Below are 19,555 nucleotides of genomic sequence, written 5' to 3'. Positions count from 1 at the left end.
GGTCGAACTGTCAAATTTTGATGGCGAAGGCACTTAGCCTGAGTCCTAGTTCGAGCGAGGTCGAACTATCAAATTTCGATGGCGAGGGCACTTAGCCTGAGTCCCATATCGAGTGAGGTCGAACTGTCAGATTTTGATAACGAAGGCACTTAGCTTGAGTCCCAGTTCGAGTGAGGTCGAACTGTCGAATTTTGATGGCGAAGGCACTTAGCCTGTCAAATTTTGATGGCGAAGGCACTTAGCCCGAGTCCCGGTTCGAGTGAGGTCGAACTGTCAAATTTTGATGGCGAAGGCACTTAGCCTGAGTCCTAGTTCGAGCGAGGTCGAACTGTCAAATTTCGATGGCAAAGGCACTTAGCCTGAGTCCCAGTTCGAGCGAGGTGGAACTGTCAAAATTTTGATGGCGAAGGCACTTAGCCTGAGTACCAGTTCGAGCGAGGTCGAACTGTCAAATTTTGATGGCGAAGGCGCTTAGCCTGAGTCCCAGTTCGAGCGAGGTCGAACTGTCAGAGCGAGGTCGAACTGTCAAATTTTGATGGCGAAGGCATTTAGCCTGAGTCCCAGTTCGAGCAAGGTCGAACTGTCAAATTTTGATGGCGAAGGCACTTGGCCTGAGTCCTCTTGTTTACGTCGTTGGTTCAACGCCTCTGGCGTTAAGTGTTGGCTTCGTTTTGGCATGTGGTTGTATGTTGTACCCGTGCTATGATTGTTCGCCTGACCGTTGCACTCAGGTTGCCCTGAGGCGATTTTCGATTCCTCGTTTGGAACACCTATACGCCGGTTTCCGGCCTGAGACAGTATGGTGGATGAGGGGGTATGCTCCATTCTTTTTCCCGGCGCTCGCGAGGAGAAGGGGGGACGCTTTGCATCACTTCTTTCCTCGCTCAGGCTATTCGAGGTCAACGGGGCGAAAGATTTCTGGCTCCCGTTGGGGCATTCGATTCTTTTTTTTGTTTGATGCGCCTCCATTGACTCTGGTTTGGTCGAATTTTCTTCTTGGTGTTTCTTTTTCTTCGATCCAGGAAGAAATAAGTATTTTCACTAGGAAATCCCCACAGACGGCGCCAAATTGTTTGACTCAAATGTTGTTTATTACTTTTTAAGTAAATCAATCAATATAGATGAAGGGGTAAATCGTAGTCAACATTAATTAATACTGGATCAAAGAACATAACCATAAAGATAGAAGAATCAAATAAAATGACACCTGGGAGGTTTTTATTGATTTTAGAAATTCGGCCTACCTCTCCTTGGAAAGGTTCAGGAGATTACAATCAAATTCTTTCTTCCTCCTTTGAGGTGGAATCTCTCTCTCCCTCTAAGGTTGTTTTGCCTCTCTCTCATGGAGTTCTCCCCTGTTTTCTCTGGGTTTTTTCCCCTCCCCCTAAGGGGTTCTTCTGCCTTCTATTATAGCCCAAAACTCCTCATGCTTATCATATTTTGTTCGGGCCGGGTCGGGGAGGTGACCTCTCCTTATGGGGAGGCCTCGACCTCGACATTCGTGTCGTAAATACCGGCGATTAGGCAAAGTCGAGTTCATTGACTGCTGCTGCGGGGTGGTCGGGACGGGGTCCTTGCTGCTGTGATCGTGTGGTCAGATTCTGACCTATACAATGAACAGCAGTTTGAAGAGCTTCAACCCAAAATTTAGGAGGAAGAGAGGCCTAAAATAGAAGGGTACGGATTATATTTGCAATAGTGTGATGCATTCGTTCAACCTTGCCATTTTGCTGATGCGTATATGGACATGAGATACGCAATGATATTCCATTTTCGTCAAGAAAAGCACGAAACAAAGAAAGTTTAACATATTTAGCACTACCATCACATTGCAAAGCTTTTATTTTTTGTGGAAAATTTAGTTGAGACATAAGAATTAAATGATTTAAATTTTAAAAAGGCTTCTGATTTACGTTTTAAAGGAAACACCCATAAATTTTTTGAATAATCATCAAGAAAGAGAATATAATAACGGAAGCCTGTAAAAGATGCTACGGTAGATGTCCATATATCACTATGTATCAACTCATATGGGAAAGTCGTGAATGATTGAGATTCCACAAAAGGTAATTTATTGTGCTTGCCAAGCTGGCAAGCATTACATAAGAAATCTAATTGTTTGAAAGAACTACAAGAAACTTTATTTTCTCTAACTAATTTAGCAAGAATGGCAAAGCTTGGATGGCCTAATCGTTGATGCCAAAGATTTGGAGAACGTCGCACTGCTGCAAAAGCTCGATGAACCGCACCATAAGACAAGGAAGACAATGAATAAAGAGGGCCTTGGCTATTGCACCGTAGAAGAATTTTCTTGGTCTTGATATCCTTAATAAAGAAACCAAAAGGATCAAATTCAATGGTGCAATTATTATCAGTAGTAAATTTACGAACACTCAGCAAATTACTTGAGAGATTAGGAACAATAAGAATATTTTTAAGAGAAAAAAGGTTAGAAGGAGTAAATATAGTACCATGACCAGTGTATGAAATGGGAAGTTGAGTACCATTCCCTACAACAACTCGATCAGTACCATTGTAAGGGAGAACCGAGGATACATTACCAGGATTTGGGGTCATGTGAGAGGAGGCCCCAGTATCAACATACCAGTGTGCATCGCTAGGCATGGCATAAGAATGAGTTGGAGATGATTGAAGATCAGAGATAAATGCTTTAGGACCAAGAGATGGACATTCACGAGCTGAATGATTATATTGAAAACAAATTTGACATTGGACAGTAGCATGCATGTGCGGAGAGGGAAAAGAAGAATAAGGAGCAGGCCCGAGAATGGATGGGATTGAGGGCGACGAGAGAGATTTGGAGAAGGGGTAGAAAAATTCTTATAAAACCCAGGATTGTTACGACCCCTACCACGACCACCATTTGAGTTCCGACCCCCATTGTTGTTCCTACCACGACCACGACCATGAGGAGTAGAATGTTGCTTCGCAACAAAAGCAGTAGCAGATAAGTCAGAATTAGTGGCAGAGAAATTAGACAATTGAGCTTCATGCAAAAAGAGCAGAGAACGCGTCTCTGTAAAATATGGGAGTGGGATTCTAGTAGAAATGGAAGTACTAACTGGCATGTAATCAGAAGGAAGGCCAGACAAACTTTGAAGAACAAGATCCGTTTCTGAAATCGGATTACCAACGGAGTTCAGAGAATCTGCAATTGTTTTAAGCCGATGCACATAGTCATTGATTGAAAGATCACCTTTCTTAAGGTTATGAAATTGAACCTTGAGTTGAAGAGTTCGAGAACTAACTTGGTCACGGAATAGACGCTCAATTTCAAGCCAAGCTTCTCTAGAAGTTAGAGAATGATTGGGACGAAGAATAGCTTGAAGGATTTCTTGATAAATGGTTGCTTGAATCCGGGACAAGACAATGGAATCAAGTTGAACCCATGGTTGGAAAGCAGGATTGAGAATGGAGTTACCATCTTCTGTAATAATGGTAGAGGGTGGACAAGGAAAACTTCCATCAATGAAGCCATAAACACCATGACCCTTGAAAACCGGCAAAAAGAGTTCCCTCCATAACATGTAATTAGTGTAGTCTAGTACAATAGGAATAAAATATTTGATGTTAGACAAAGAAATAGCAGTGTTGGACGAGGGAGATAGAGAAGATTGATCAATTTTGATTGGAGATGAAGTTGTGGAAATTGAGGAAGAAGAAGAAGCCATCGAGAAGAAAGAGACCTAACTTCCTGATACCGTGGAACAATGTTATGCTTGATAAGTACAAAGTACAATTACAGTAGGATATTTATAATACAAACAAGCACAATAATAGGACTGATCTATCTTAAGATAAATACAAAAGATATACTAAATAAATATATTATCACAACATAATATACTGAAGATAGGTGCACCTGTGTATGAACTTCCAGCATATTGTGCTGGAACTCCAACATACGAAAATTAAAGTTCCAGCATAATATACTAGAAGATTGAAGCACCTGTGTATGAACTTCTAGCATATTATGCTGGACCGATATATTATACTGGAATTCCAGTATATTATGCTGGAGTTCCAGTATACTGATGTTGGAACTCCATTATAATATACTGGAGTTCTGGTATACTTATGCTGGAACTCCAGTATATTATGCTAGAGTATTTTTCGGGTTTTGAACAGTGTTTTCGTTCAGATTTATCTTTACATGAAAAGTGGCTAAATTTCAATTACTTTTGAAATTGTGGCTATTTTTGAATGACCACTTATAAATCTGGCTGTTTTTAAATTTCTCCCTAATTTAGATCAGAAAACATATCTATCTATATTATATTAAAAGCACGAAGGCCCTTAACGAAATGTCGTTCGTCATTTTTACCCTTCATTAAGTGCACTCTAAGTGGGATAAAATTGTAAATACAAAGTGAACAAAAATTATACCAAAAAAAATGTCGCAAGACAAAAGGAAAAGAAGAAGAGAATAAGTGGAAAACTTTTCTTGAAAAAAGAATATCCCACACGAGTGCTTGTCCTAAGGTTAAGAAAAGGAAAAAAGTTATAGGATATTATAACAGAAAACTTATTATATAATATCCCTATGAAAGAGAAGTCAAAATTGTATAGGTTCAGAAGGAAAAAATAATACGAGAATATAGGTATGAAAATTATTAATATTTAATTTGATATCCCTATCAAAAAGGTTAAGAACTCTTTATTCTCCGTGAACACTAGGGTTTATATTATGGTTGTTAATGCATTCATCAACCTAATTTAGATTTTAGAATAAGGAGGAGGTGAAACAATATCGGATATTAGAATTATTCCAGGGTTCTGGCTAAAGGTACATATCGCATGCACCTATCATCAAGCGATTTATTTGCCATGAGCTCTTCGCTGATGAAGTTGAGAGTGGTCTTTTTCTGGTGCTACTTCAATTTGAGTGTATGGAGCAAAAGTAGAAAACTAAGTAATCGGTTGTTTCTTTTATATTGTACGATATTTGTTGCTTTTTTTGGCTTATTTAATATTAATCGTTTATGACATGCCAAAGATTTCTATGAAGAAAGAATACGATTTCTGAAGAAGTTTATGAGTTACATATTCCTATCTATTATGCGTTGAGATAATATCGTCTTTTTTATCTTGTAAAAAGAGTTTATACATTAGACAAAATAGTAATTTAAGTTATTTTTTTAATATATGTAGGAATAATCAATTAACTATTTCTCTAATTTTTAGAATAATTATTTAATTATTTCTAGACTCTCGATATGAAAAATCATATCATTTAGTTCCAGTATTTCAATATGCTTCCACTTTTTGGGGTCCTTCATATCAACAACATTTAAATTTAGCAGTTTTAGGTATCTTCTTTAAATGTCTACGAGTATTAGTTTAGTTGTCCTTGTTTTCTTTTCTTTGTTTAGGAGTCCTTATTTTCTTTTCTTTTTTCCCAATTCAGGAGTTCTTTTCTAAGGTTTATGAGTAATTTTGTAAAGAATAAATAGTCATTTAATTATCTTTCTAATATTTTAGAAAATTAAAATCAACTAAAGTTTTGGTTAGTACACCATGCTTGAGAGTAATCTCAAAATTCATTGATTCCAAAATTTCTAAAATTTAAGTGTGACGACCCAAAGGGTCATCACCTGTTTTCTCTTTCATTCCGTGCTTCCGAGGCCTTGAAAACCTCATTTTACTTGCCTCGATTTGCGTGTGCAGTCCGGGCGCGTAGTCGGAAAGCTTAAATATGAATTCTATGTAAAAATTCATGAATTTTGATATTAATATGATAAAAGTTGACTTTGGCCAACATTTTGGGTAAACGGACCCGGACCCATGATTTGACGGTCCCGGAGGGTCCGTAGAAAAATATGGGACTCGGGCGTATGCCCGGAATCGAAATCCGAGGTCCCGAGCCCGAGAAAAGAATTTTTAAAAGAAATTGTTTTTCTGAAATTTATATGAAAATTTGAAATGAAAATGGATTAGAAAGCGTTGGTATCGGGCCCGTATTTTGGTTCTGGCATCCGGTACAAGTCTTATATGCGGTTTAAGCGCGTCCTCTGAAATTTGGTCGAAATCGAACGTCGTTTGACGTGTTTCGGACCTAAATATCTAAAAATGAAAGTTTATGAAGTTTGAAGAAAAAGTGATGATTTTGAGGTTTGATTCCTCGTTTATGATGTTATTTTGGCGATTTGATCGCACGGTTAAGTCCGTATGATGTTGTTGAGTTAGTGTGTGTGGTTAGTTAGGAGCCCCGAGGGCTCGGGAGAGATTCGGAGGTGGTTCGGGGTGTTTTGGAACTTAGGAAGAGATCAGATTTTCTGCATTTTTTTCACAGACTTTTTGTTCTACGCGATCGCGGCCTAAGGCTCGCGTTCGCACTGCCTTGTGTCTCCCCACCTTCGCGTTCGCGGTACCCTTCCCGCGTTCACATAGTCCTGGTAACCCCTTCAACGCGTTCGCATATAGCCTATCGCGTTCGCATAGGCCAATCCTTGGACCCCCCAGTTTTTCTTCTTCGCGTTCGCATACTACTCATCGCGAACGCGATGCTTCCCAGCCTGCCTTCTTCGCGAACGCGACCCCAGTGTCGCGAACGCATAGAGTCAAACCCTTCAGTGATTTTTAAAGTTCAAAAACAGATCAGAGACGGGTTTATTCCCAATTTTCTCACGAGCTCTCTTCACCAAAGCTTCTTGGGTAAGTATTCTCTAACTCGTTTTCTTCATTTTCTTACCCCATTTATCAAATTCCTAGACCTAAATCATGTAATTTAGGGTGTAAATTGGGGGAATTGGGTAGAACTAGGGCTTTTCAATTTTCTTTGATTTAGACCTCGTTTTGGGGTCGAATTCGAAAATAAATTGTATATTCGGGCTCGTGGAGGAATGGGTGACATGGAATTGATTCGAACTTCGGGTTTTGACCAAGCGGGCCCGGGGTCGATTTTTGGAATTTTGGGAAGAAAGCTTAGAAATTCATATTTAGGTATTGGATTTAGTTTGTTTAGCTATTATTAATATTATAAAGTCATTATTTCATAGATTTGACTGAGTTGGAGCCGAATTCGTGGGGTAAAGCTATACTAGAGGCTTGAGTTGATTTTGGAGCATTTGAGGTAAGTGTTTGATCTAACTTTGGCTTGAGGGAATAGGATTAGAGTATTATTTGCTAATATCTAAATGTTGAGTACGGTGTATAGGTATGGTGACGAGCATCTATACACCGGTGTCTAGCATGACCGTGGGTCTTTATTTGTGCTTAATTGGGATTCTGTAGTGACTCTTCCTTGTTAATTGATGGTTTCTACATGATATGAGGAGAATGAGAAGGAAATATGATGTGTAAACTCTTTGGAGCGTTGGCTCGATTTTCGACTTGATTAAAAAGTAAGAAATTAAAGAAAGAGATGTGATTATTCCCTTGCCGGGACGTGAAGTTATTGTTGTTGCTCCCTTGCCGGGATTAACTGCTTATCGTATTCTCCCTTGACGTGTGGCACGCCGACCACTTATATATTATGAAATGGGATCGTGTGGCACGCCGACCACTTATATATTATGAAATGGGATCGTGTGGCACGCCGACCACTTATATATTATGAAATGGGATCGTGTGGCACGCCGACCACTTATATAGATTATGAGATCTGATGTAGTTTCGTGTTTACCTCTGATAAGTTGTTTTCATCTGTATTTTCCTTAAGCATGTCCCCTCCCCGCCTTAATTGGTATTTTCTGTTGTTATTTCGTTGCACTTGTATATACATATGTATCTGCACAGGTTGTTTTTGGTAGGTCCTGTCTAGCCTCGTCACTACTTCGCCGGGGTTAGTCCAGGCACTTACCAGCACATGGGGTCGGTTGTGCTGATGCTACACTCTGTGCATCTTTTTGCACAGATCCAGGAGCAGCTTTTGGGCCTCAGCAGTAGGATTTGATCGGGAGCTGACTTCAGTCCAGGGACTTTCGAGGTAGCCTAGCTGACGTCTGCAGGCCGGAGTCCCTTCTATGTTATTAGTTTGTTTTCCTTGTACCGAGACAAACATTGATGTACTTCTATTCAGACTTGTTTTTAGCACTCTTTAGTAGTTCGTGAGTTAGTGACACCGGATCTGGGTAGAGTTGTATTTAAACTTCCGCTTTTGGTTTTCAGTTATCTATGTTTTTAAGACTTCCGCTTTTATTTAAATGACCCGTTTTTATTTATATCGTTGAGATGTTATCAGAAAATGTTTTAATACTTGGTTTGCCTAGCTCCGACAGTAGGCGCCATCACGACTCCCGATGGTGGGAAATCCGGGTCGTGACATTAAGTAACAAGCTTAACTAAAAAAATATTGTAATTTAAAGAATATAAAAGAAAGAGAATGGTTGATAAAAGTCAATAACACTAATGGTTCTGGTTACATAAAGAATCCAAAGTGAAATGTCGTACTGATTTTTTTATTCCTTTGAACATAGAATACTCTTATTGAATAATAATTGTAATTAAACAAATTATTTTTTTAATGATAAGAACAAATTATTAAGTCCTTGAATCAATATAACCCGGAAAAAGTTTTTGAATTAACTAATTTGACAAAAAAAAAAAATTAAGTCATCATTTTTTCGAAATTTATCATATAAATCGTTATAATATAGTATTAAAAGTCAAATTAGTGAAAATACAAACTTTACGCAATAAAGATAAAACAATATAAGACAAATTAAAATAATACTAAGTGAGTTGTCATTTTTTTTTGTGGTATTCATTCAACAAATGACAACTCCCCATATTTTTCTATGTATTAAGTTACTTACTATAAAATACTAACTTAATGTAGTCATTTTAAAACACTTTGCATGTTCTTTAATTATTGATGCTAGGCACATATTTTAAACTTGATTTACATGTTCTTTCAGTACATATATTTTACTGATTGACTCTAGGCATACGTGTAACGCACGTATACTAAGACTAGTTCAGTTAAAAGAGCACAGAGAATTACAGATTGATGCACTTGCTGGTTTTATTAAGGTTTGTCAACAAAGAAGAAAGTAAATTAACTAGATTTACAAGAAATTTGTAGAACATAGAAAAACGTATACAAGAAGCAAATGACGAGTGCAAGATTTTACAGACGTGTGTTTGGGTCGAGAACTATATTATTGTTAAATTTTGACTTGTCTCAAATTAATATTTATCTATATAATTTTCAAAGACATCGCCCTATTGTATGTATACTTTAAATATACGTGCACACAGATGTATAAGGAATATCTATATTGTATTATCTATCTATCTATATCTATATCTATTTATATTTATTTATATTATTATAAAAGAACGAATAATTTATGTTAAATGTTGAACGATTAAAATATCCTTCTAACTTTGATAGACTTTTATGCCCTTAAATATTTGAGTTAAAGGTGGATATAATTGTAATATTTAAAATATTACCCTAGGATGGAATTCTTTCCCAATTTAAACTCTAGATACACCGCGTGTAAATTCCTACTCTACCAATATCCATAACTTCTATTCCAACTAAAAAGTGGTAACGTCGGAAATAATTATATGAACTTGAACAAACTTCTAATACCAATCTAAGTTCCAACTTTTCATCTGTATGTGTTTAAACTTTGGTTATTAAATATTTTCCTATTTGAAAATCCTTTGAAATCCTAATATTTAGGACTAGAATCAATTAAATATACTTAGAAACTTATTTGACGTCAATAAGACAACTAAATCCCAATTCAATTCAGTTCCAAATTACAATTATGATACTTCTTCCTATCAAATTCGAAAGACGAATTTCACGTGATTATTGTAATTCTTAATTACGCAATAGATATAAAGCAAATGGAGGTTAACGCTATAGTATGTTACTCAAAAAAGAACTATGTAAAAGAGTATATTATAATAATTTAAAAATATAATTTAAAGAATTTGAAGTCAAGTATGAACTTTTCCATTTTTTTGTTTCTAAAATATTTGACCTTACCGGTAGAGATTTTATATTGGACAAAATTATAATTTAATTATTTTTTTAATATTTTAAACTTTTAAATCAACTAAATTTTTGCTATTAAATATTTACTTATTTGAACTATGTAGGAAGTGGACTTTAAAATCCATTAAGATTTGACCTTATATAAATTATTTTTATATTTTAATTATGTAACATAACTATAATACTTTTCATATTATTTTATGTAATATTTAGTACTTTAAAATTAACTATTCACTATTAAAAAAATTAGGTTTTAGCGACGGTCAAATTCTGTAGCTAAACAGAAAAATCCATCGCTAGTCTCATTTCGCGACGGATTAGCAACAGATTATCAAGAAATTCTGCTAGCTACGGGCGTTTTAGCGGCAAATTAGCGACGACGTTCGTAGCTAATTCCAGTTTTTTTTTGTAGTGATTATATAAGAGAAGATATATACATTATGAAATTTAGAGACAATTATTAAATTGTATAAGGGGTTAAAAAGAAATATATCTATAATCTAGGTAAATTTTTTTTAAAAAAAGGTTAAATTATATTTCAAAAGTTTCAGACGTACGTAAATAAAAAAGTAAGCAAACTAATAATAGAATTCTAATGTAAATAACTCTAGGATTCTATGATTTCTTTTGGGAATTTTAGGAACGTATTAATTATTTTTCAGTCAATTGCTTTTTAAAAAGTTTCATATCTGCTTGACAATTGACACATTTTGTTAGGGAATGTGTTTTGGTGTTGATTCGAAAAAATAATTTTCATTCTTAGGATTTGGTTCTTTTATACCTTCTACGCGGTAAGTACTCCGAAAATCTTACTTCGATGTACCTCCACACCAATGTGCATTGGTGTAAGCCACTAATTTCTACCCCAACTTAGTATTATGGAAAAAAAATTCGTTCACATGGTACTATATCTTTCACACATCATTTGCATGAAAGGCGATGCTTTCGTTTTGTATCTCAAAAAATTAATTTCAAATTCTTTCATAAATAATTGATTAATAATCTCGTGCAATACACGAACGTGAAAACTAGTTATATTAAAAGCACGAAGGCCTTTAGTGAAATGCGGTTCGTCTTTTTTATCCTTAAAAATTAGATTTCAAATTGGACTAAATAGTAATTTAAGTTATTTTCCAAATATTCAGAATTTTGAAATCAACTAAAATTTTAGTTAATTTTTTTCCTTATTTGAATATGTAGGAAATCATAATATTTAATTAGGGATTTTCCAATAAATTCCTTCTTTATATTTAATTAGGGTTAGTATACCGCATCTATTAAAGAATTTCAGCAACGATAACAATCTTGAATAACTTACTTAAGATATCACTATTGCACGAGTTTCTCAATCGCGGCCAACTTCTCATTATGTTTGATTTCCGGTTGTAAATTGAGTTTCAGTTTGCCATCTTCTTATAGTTGGTTTTCAATTTTAAATTGAGTTTCTCTTTTAGTTTTTCGCTTTCCTATAATTAAATTTCATTGTAATCATAAGTATTCGTTTCGGATACCAACAAGAGTTGTGGTGGAGTGGTTAGTACTCCTTCATCCTGAACCAGAGTTTACGAGTTTGAGCCCCTGGGTATGGAGTCGCCTTTGTTAAGGAGCGCTTTAACCCCCAATGTGGAACTTCCCGGCGCGAATTCGAATTTAATCAGACCCAATGTGGGTACTGGACAACGGATGGGAAACCAAAAAAAAAAAGTTTTCGTTTTGGTCTAGACTCTAGATTGTTGTTTCTATGGTAATGAGTATGTATTCTCGTGATTTATGGGTGAATGGTCCTTTTTGGTGTGATATCCTTGCTTACAGACAAATACAATTACCAAAGTGGCGAAGTGATGGACGAGATTATAATGAAGATATGAGAGCTTCAGAGAAGACAACAATGGCGAAAATGAAGGAGAAGCTTCTAGAGACAATTTCAGTTTGAGAGGAGAAAATGAATCATGTATTGAAACTCTAATTACAATCTACTGAAGCTATCTATATATACACGTTTCAATTATAGAATCTAACGTACTGACCTCTTGCCTCTACACTAACCAATCCCATAATTAGTTACAACTAACTAATCCTTCTTAACTAACTTAACTCCACTCACGTGATAGGCACGTGACCACTTCTATCTTCAACACTCCCCCTCAAGCTAGATGGTGCAAACAAGTTCAGCACCCCTAGCTTGCTTATTAGGTAATCATGTTGCGATCTTCCTAGAGCCTTTGTGAACAGATCAGCCTCCTGGTCTCTATACATCACATATCTCGTTTTGACAATTCCTTATTGGATTTTTTCTCTGATGAAGTGCAGGTCTATTTCTATATGCTTCGTTCATTCGTGGAATATAGGATTTGCAACAATTTGGATTGCTGCCTTGCTGTCACAGAACAGCTTTACTGGCAATTCAACTTTTGCACCTAATTCCTTGCATAACCCTGTCAACCATAGGATTTCTGAGACTGCAGCAACCATGCTCCTGTACTCAGCTTCTGCTGAGCTTCTTGATATCGTGCACTGTTTCTTTGACTTCCAAGACACCAAGGAATCTCCCAGCTTCATCACGTACCCTGTTACAGACTTTCTGGACACTGGACATGATGCCCAGTCAGCATCACAAAATGCTGTGAGTTTTGGGCAAGGCTTTGAGCTCATCAGTAGACCAAGTCCTGGTGCTCCTTTTATGTACCTGACAACTCTCACTGTTGCCTCCATGTGAGACTTCTTTGGGCAATGCATAAATTGGCTCAACACATTCACTGCATAGCAAATATCTGGTCTTGTCATAGTGAGGTATAGTAGTTTCCCAACCAATCTTTGGTATGGCCCTGCATCTGGCAGCTTTTCATCATCTTTCAGCTCCAAATGTTGATCATATTCTGTTGTTGTAAATCTCTGATTGCATTCCATTGGAGTGGCTACTGGTTTTGATCCTGCCATTCGAAGATCAGTAATCAGCTCCATTGCAAATTTTCGTTGGTTCGTCAGTATTCCTTCTCTTGATCTTGCTATCTCAATTCCCAGGAAAAACTTCATCTCTCCCAAATCTTTGATCTTAAAATTGCTTTGCAATACGGATTTTGCTTCTGAAATTAAGAAATGATCATTCCCAGTTATGAGAAGATCATCTACATATACAAGGATGATCACTAGACTAATCCCTTGCCTTTTTGTGAACAAGGAATAATCAAATCGACTTTGCACAAATCCTGAAGTGATCAAGGCCTCAGACAGCTTCAAATTCCACTGTCTAGAAGCTTGCTTCAATCCATAAAGGGATTCATGCAGCCTACATACTTTCTCCCCTGGCTGTGAAATCCCTGAGGCAAGCACATATACACTTCTTCAGTGAGGTCACCCTGAAGGAAGGCATTATACACGTCCATCTGATGCAAATGCCAGCTGTGTGCTGCTGCTAGGGCAAGAACAACTCTGACTGTCACCATCTTGAACACAGGGGAAAAGGTCTCCTAGTAGTCAAGCCCTTCAATTTGATTATATCCTTTTGCAACCAAACGAGCTTTGTATCTTTCAACTTCTCCATCTGCTCTATATTTTATTTTGAATACCCATTTACAACCAACGGGAACTTTCCCTGCTGGTAAATCTACTAAGGACTAGGTCCCATTCTCTTTGAGGGCACTCAACTCTTGTGTCATAGCTTCCACCCATTTAGGATCTCCTGCTGCTTCTTCATAGCTGTTAGGTTCCTTCAAGCTAGTAATTTTGGAGAGATAAGTCTTGTACTTGACTGAGACTCCATCATGATACAGAAAATCTTGCATGGGATATTTGCAAAATGTCTGTGGAGCTGAGCTGACCTGTGATCCATTGCATACATAGTCCTGCATCCAGGCAGGTTCTTCCACAGTCCTGCTAGATTTCCTGGGCTGGTTGTCTGAGTTTGAAGGAAAAACTGCTTTTGAGAATGTGTCTCCTATCTGTTGTGACTGTTGTAGGTCTTCAAGAACTGGTGGTGGTAGCAAGGGTGGTGAGTTTGCAGAAGGGACTAACTCATGTTATGAGGCATCTACAAAAGAGGGAGTTACAGCTTCTTGTGGAGGATCTGCAGTAAAAGATGAAGGAGATGATGGTGTTGTGTCATTGCTGGGAACTGATTCTATGACACCATTGGGAAAAATCTGCAACTTCCCTTCCTTTAAAAGCTGGAAAGGGAAAATATTTTCCATGAGTTTTACATCCCTGCTGACAAAAAAGGAGTTAGTCAAGAGATCATACAGTTTATATCCTTTCTGAGATGAAGAGTATCCCATATGCACAACCCCAATGGCTCTTGCTCCAAATTTATCTCCCCTCACTAGGACTTTGGCAAAGCACAGACATCCTATGATCCTCGGATGCTGTAAGGAAGGTGCTCTTCCATACATCAACTAGAATGAAGACTTCCCTGATAGCACTGATAGGGGAAGTCTGTTAATGACATAAACTGCTGCTTGCACACATTCTCCCCAAAACTTGAGAGGCAAATGACCTTGCAGCCTAATTGCCCTAGCCACCTCCAGTATATGTCTATGTTTTGTTTCCACTACCCCATTCTGCTATGGAGTATGGACACAAGAACTTTGATGAATCATACCACATAATTGAAACAGATTGCTGCATTCAGAATTGAAAAATTCAGTCCCGTTATCACTTCTCAAAATTTTGACTCTTCCTCCAAACTGAGTTTTTATTAAGGCAAAGAACTGTTTCAAGCATACAATCACATCACTCTTAAGTCTTAACAAGTAAACCCATATCATTCTAGCGTAATCATCTACTATAGTAAGAAAAAATTTGTGTCCATTGTGACTTGCTACTCTATATGGACCCCATACATCTACATGAATCAGCTCAAAAGGCTTATTAGATCTACTTGTACTCTTTGGAAATGGCAATCTTCCTTGTCTAGCTAGTGGACATATTGTGCAGTCTTCATTCTGTCATTGTTTAATTTGAAATTCATGTTTGGGATTTGTTTCACCACTTTATCAGGGGCATGTCCAAGTCTCCCATGCCAGACCCCTAGATCCTCTTCTACTATGGAATGATCATGTGATTGTACAGTTGCAGCCTTGGCTTTGTCCTGCTTATGCTGCAGATTATACAATCCTTCAAGCTCCTTACCAATCCCCTTCGCTTTCCCATTGTGAAGGTCCTGCATGATCCAAAAATCAAAATAGAAGGACAAAAAACAATGTAAGTCCCTTGTAAGTTTAGAGACTGACAACAGATTGTACTTAAAATCTAGAATGTATAGTACATTCCTGATAACACCACATTCACCAATCCTACTCTCTCTAGTACAAGCAATATCTAGTGATGTACCATCAGGCAAATGAACCTTAGAGTTCGACTTTAGGTTATTAGTATTAATCTTGTCAAGTAATTCTCTGGTGTGAACCATGTGATTGGTTGCACCAGAGTCCACTATCCAATTTTCACCTTTTGATTTGTCAGCTAATGTAGTAACCTTGGTCGTACCTGCAAAATGCTGTGAATTATCACCTGTGTCTTTCTTGAGCAATTTTAGAATTTGATCATATTGTTCCTGAGTGAACATGATTGGTTGAGCCAATGCAGGGGTTGGATTTCCAGCTGGTGAGTTCAGCATCTGCTGCCCTTCCTGAGATACTGCATTAGCTGCTGCCTTTCCCGTATACTGTTGTCCTTCATTTGTTGTGGTATTAACCATTGGTCTTTGTGGAAAATTGTTAGCTTTTCTCCTTGCTTTGAAGTCATTTGGATAGCCATGGAGTTTGTAACATGTTTCTCTTGTATGACCTTTAGAGTTACAATAGTCACAAAATAGATTGTTTCTTCTAGGCTTATATGTGCTTCCTGTATTCATGCCTCCTTTGTTAGTGAAAAGTGTTGTACTATCTCCCATGTCTAATGTCTGTATAGATTTTCTCATATTTCTCTGCCTTTCTTCAGAAACAACCATAGAATAGGCCTTATTGACAGAATGTATTGGACTCATCATTAAAATCTGACTCCTAGGTTGTGCATACGTCTCATTCAGGCCCATCAGAAATTGTAGCAATCTCTGATATTCGAAATGCTCCGAGTAGCTCTTAGATTCTGGACAGTCACATCCAGGACATGGCATCAATGCATCATATTCTTCTCATAAATCCGTCAATCGTGAGAAATAGGCTGACACGGTAGAAATTCCTTGCGACAAAGTTGTAATTTCCTTATGCAGAAAAAATATGCGAGATCCATCGACTTTATCATATTTATCCTTCAAATCTGTCCATACTTTATGTGAACTTGATTTATACACAATACCACTGAGCAATTCCTTGCTCACAGCATTCATGATCCAAGACAAAACTATTGCATTATATTTTTCCCACAGTTCATACAATGACTGATCAAACTTATGCTTAGTGCATCGTCCATCATCAAACCCTAATTTGCTCTTTCCTATCAATCCTATTCTCATAGAGCTACTCCATACTGCATAATTCTCACTTCCATTTAGCTGAATTGAAATCAAGGAACTACCTGGTATGTCACTTGGCTGCAGAAACAGAGGATGATGATGATTGATGGTTATGGCGGTTGAGTTTGTGCTGGTTCCAGCTGGAATTTCTTCTCCAATTGCCATATCTATCAACCTCAAGTAGACTGAATTTTATTTTTCACAACTAACAGAGTTTTTCAATTGCAAATTGCGAGAAAAAAAACTGTGTGCCCTAGCTCAATCGATTGAAAATTCACAATCGATCTACGACAGAAAATTGCCGGAGAAAAATGATGAATGACAGCTGCAGTGAACGTGGATCTATCGTCCCTGCTCTAATACCATAATGAAGATATGAGAGCTTCAGAGAAGACAACAATGGCGAAAATGAAGGAGAAACTTCTAGAGAGAATTTCAGTTTGAGAGGAGAAAATGAATCATGTATTGAAACTCTAATTACAATCTACTGAAGTTATCTATATATACACGCTTCAATTATAGAATCTAACCTACTGACCTCTTGCCTCTACACTAACCAATCCCATAATTAGTTACAACTAATTAATCCTTCTTAACTAACTTAACTCCACTCACGTGATAGGCACGTGACCACTTCTATCTTCAACAGATTAGTTTCAGACAGTGTGTTGCCACGGTTAGGGGGTTCCAGTTTTCCAACTTTTAAATTTAATGCTTTGAAAACATATGCCGGGCCATAATATAATATGCCATAAATATTAACAAATTTGTTTACTTATTATATCTGTTGGTATTTCAAATATTATGTATAAATGTAACTTTGTCGGTATTTAACCCTATGAAAACTAGATTATTCATTCAATATAAATGCATGATATATACTCTAAAGTGTTAATTTAGAGAAAAAGAAAGGAAGATAGCAATACATTATCATATTTTGAAAGAATTTAGAATATTTCCTATCAGAATATAATTCGATTTTTTTAGCCTTTAAAAATAGGTTTCACGTTGGATAAACTTATAATTATGATTATAATTTAATTATGTTACTAATATTTATGAATCTTAAATCAACTAAAATATTGATTAATAAATCTTTCTTTATTTGAATTATATAATTTTTTTAATATTTAGGAACTTAATTTACCAAAGAATTTTATATTGTTAACTTTTATCCTAATTAAATAGATTATCCAAGAGTAGAACGGTTTATGCATGTCATGCATTTTCATTCTTTCTTCCTAATTCTTCTTTTGATATAAAAACAGTACTAATAATTATTATTACTCTGATATTTGAAAAATATACTGATCAATAATTAAAATAAATTACTAACAAAATATTTAAGAATCAAACGAATGAGAGAGAGAGAGAGAGGGGGAGAGAGAGGAAGAAAAGTGGTTGAGAAAAATCAATGATACTAATAACTCTCCAAAAACAAAATTCAAAAGTGAAAATCAAATTAATTTCTTACGCCTTGATAATATAATTCTTATTTGATAAAATTATAATTACAGTTCGGTATCTAAAATTACAGATTACCAAATTTGACGATTTTGAATCAACCAAAATTAAACTATTTCTTTTAATATTGAGAATAAATAACTAAGTTTTAGAATTAACTAATTAGAAAAAGAATGTAATTTAATTATTTTTTATGCAAGTAAAATTATTTTGAAGTTGATAATTCTCTTAGGATACATAGATTTGTTTTGATAAGAAGATCATTAGCGGTTAAAAAAACAAGAAAGAATTACAAGAAAATACACATAACTTTACACCATAATAAAAAATGGCCCATATTTTTTAAGTTTACCCGCTATAGCCCGGTTTGTATAGAATTTGAAGGAAAGATTTCAATAACTAACCTAGTTCTCTTTTTCCCTACACGCCCAAAATGCTCTCTCTCCTGGTGCCTCTTCATTCTCTACGGGCCATCATCTTCTATCCTCCATATTTTTTTGATCTATCTCCCATATTCATCTTCTATCTTCTATAATTTTAAATCTATCTTTCATCTATCTTTTCTCTTCTCTGATTTCCAGATCTAATTTTCCTTAAATTTTTTTTAATTCTCTCAAACTTTCCTAATACAAAAAGATGAAAGTCTAGAATAAGATGAAGAATATGAAGTTAGTTGTTCGTTTGAAAGGATTGAGGAAGAAAACGTTTGACCCATTAATGATTTAAGTAATTTTGATTGATAAATCTCTGAGTCTCTTACTGTGAGCATTTGGTATCGAAATATAAGTCCCAAAAATCATAATTCCGCCACTGACGAAGCTGAAGTTTTCAGATCTGAAAGTTTTCATTGTGAATTGGTGCTTCAATCCAGATGGGTATTGACTAATAATAGTATTATTGATCGGGTGAGACAAAATTTAAGAATTTGGGATTCATCTAGACCTATCTTGAGCTGATTGGCTCTTCTTCTTATTTTTTCTTGTTCTTTTTTAAAATATTGGTGTTAAACAGAGGTGTAGTGATGGACATAAGGTATTTTTCAGTGCATATACCGTATAACTGGTGTTTATACACACTTATACAAATATTGTATAATTATGTGTATAAAATAGGTATAAGTGTATAGATTTGTGTATAATGATGTATAATTATATTTTTTTCCAATGTATAAGGGTGTATATACATTATTATTGTATAAGAGGTCTTCACGAAGGTTTGACACTTTTTTATATGGTAAATTTTATGTTGAAATAAAGGTTCAATGATGGCTGGAAAGTTTTTTTCTAGTGTAAAATATGCATGTTGAATTTATGTACATTCAGTGCATATGTTGTATTCTCATACATATGTATTATATATATTGTATAAATATGTATATAAGTGTGTATAATTATATATATATACGAGCATATAATAATGTATTTACATTGCATTCCAATGTACAATTGTGTAGAAATATATATACATACTATATAAAATGACAATATACTCCTTTTTTTGGTAAATTTCGTACACAAATAAGGCAAAGAGAGGGAGAAAAAGTAAGGATTTAAAATCACGTGATGACTTGACTTTTTGTCAGATAGTCACATTAATCTGGAAGAGAAAAAAACAAATAGGAGAGATAGAAAAAAAAAAAAAAAGGAAAGAGATCATTATTATATTGA

General features: G+C 35.8%; 2 protein-coding genes across 2 annotated transcripts; both read right to left on the bottom strand.

Annotated features, from left to right (window-relative positions):
- Positions 1–2,038: 2,038 nt before the first annotated feature.
- On the bottom strand, positions 2,039–3,728 carry LOC109213406. The gene is made up of 2 exons (XM_019377200.1): positions 2,472–3,728; positions 2,039–2,325 (listed from the first exon to the last, which is right to left on the bottom strand). Exon 1 carries the CDS (start codon positions 3,690–3,692, stop codon positions 2,574–2,576), a length of 1,119 nt encoding a protein of 372 aa, XP_019232745.1. The 5' UTR covers positions 3,693–3,728; the 3' UTR covers positions 2,039–2,325; positions 2,472–2,573.
- Positions 3,729–13,590: 9,862 nt separating this feature from the next.
- On the bottom strand, positions 13,591–14,361 carry LOC109213403. Its single transcript, XM_019377196.1, has 2 exons — positions 14,023–14,361; positions 13,591–13,923 (listed from the first exon to the last, which is right to left on the bottom strand). The coding sequence occupies exons 1-2, from the start codon at positions 14,359–14,361 to the stop codon at positions 13,591–13,593; spliced, it is 672 nt and encodes a 223-aa protein (XP_019232741.1).
- Between the last annotated feature and the right edge of the window lie 5,194 nt (positions 14,362–19,555).

Source organism: Nicotiana attenuata, unplaced genomic scaffold (genome assembly GCF_001879085.1).
Source record: "Nicotiana attenuata strain UT unplaced genomic scaffold, NIATTr2, whole genome shotgun sequence".
NCBI lineage: Eukaryota > Viridiplantae > Streptophyta > Magnoliopsida > Solanales > Solanaceae > Nicotiana > Nicotiana attenuata.
Note: the sequence above shows the minus strand (reverse complement) of the source record. Positions and strands in the feature narration are given on the sequence as shown.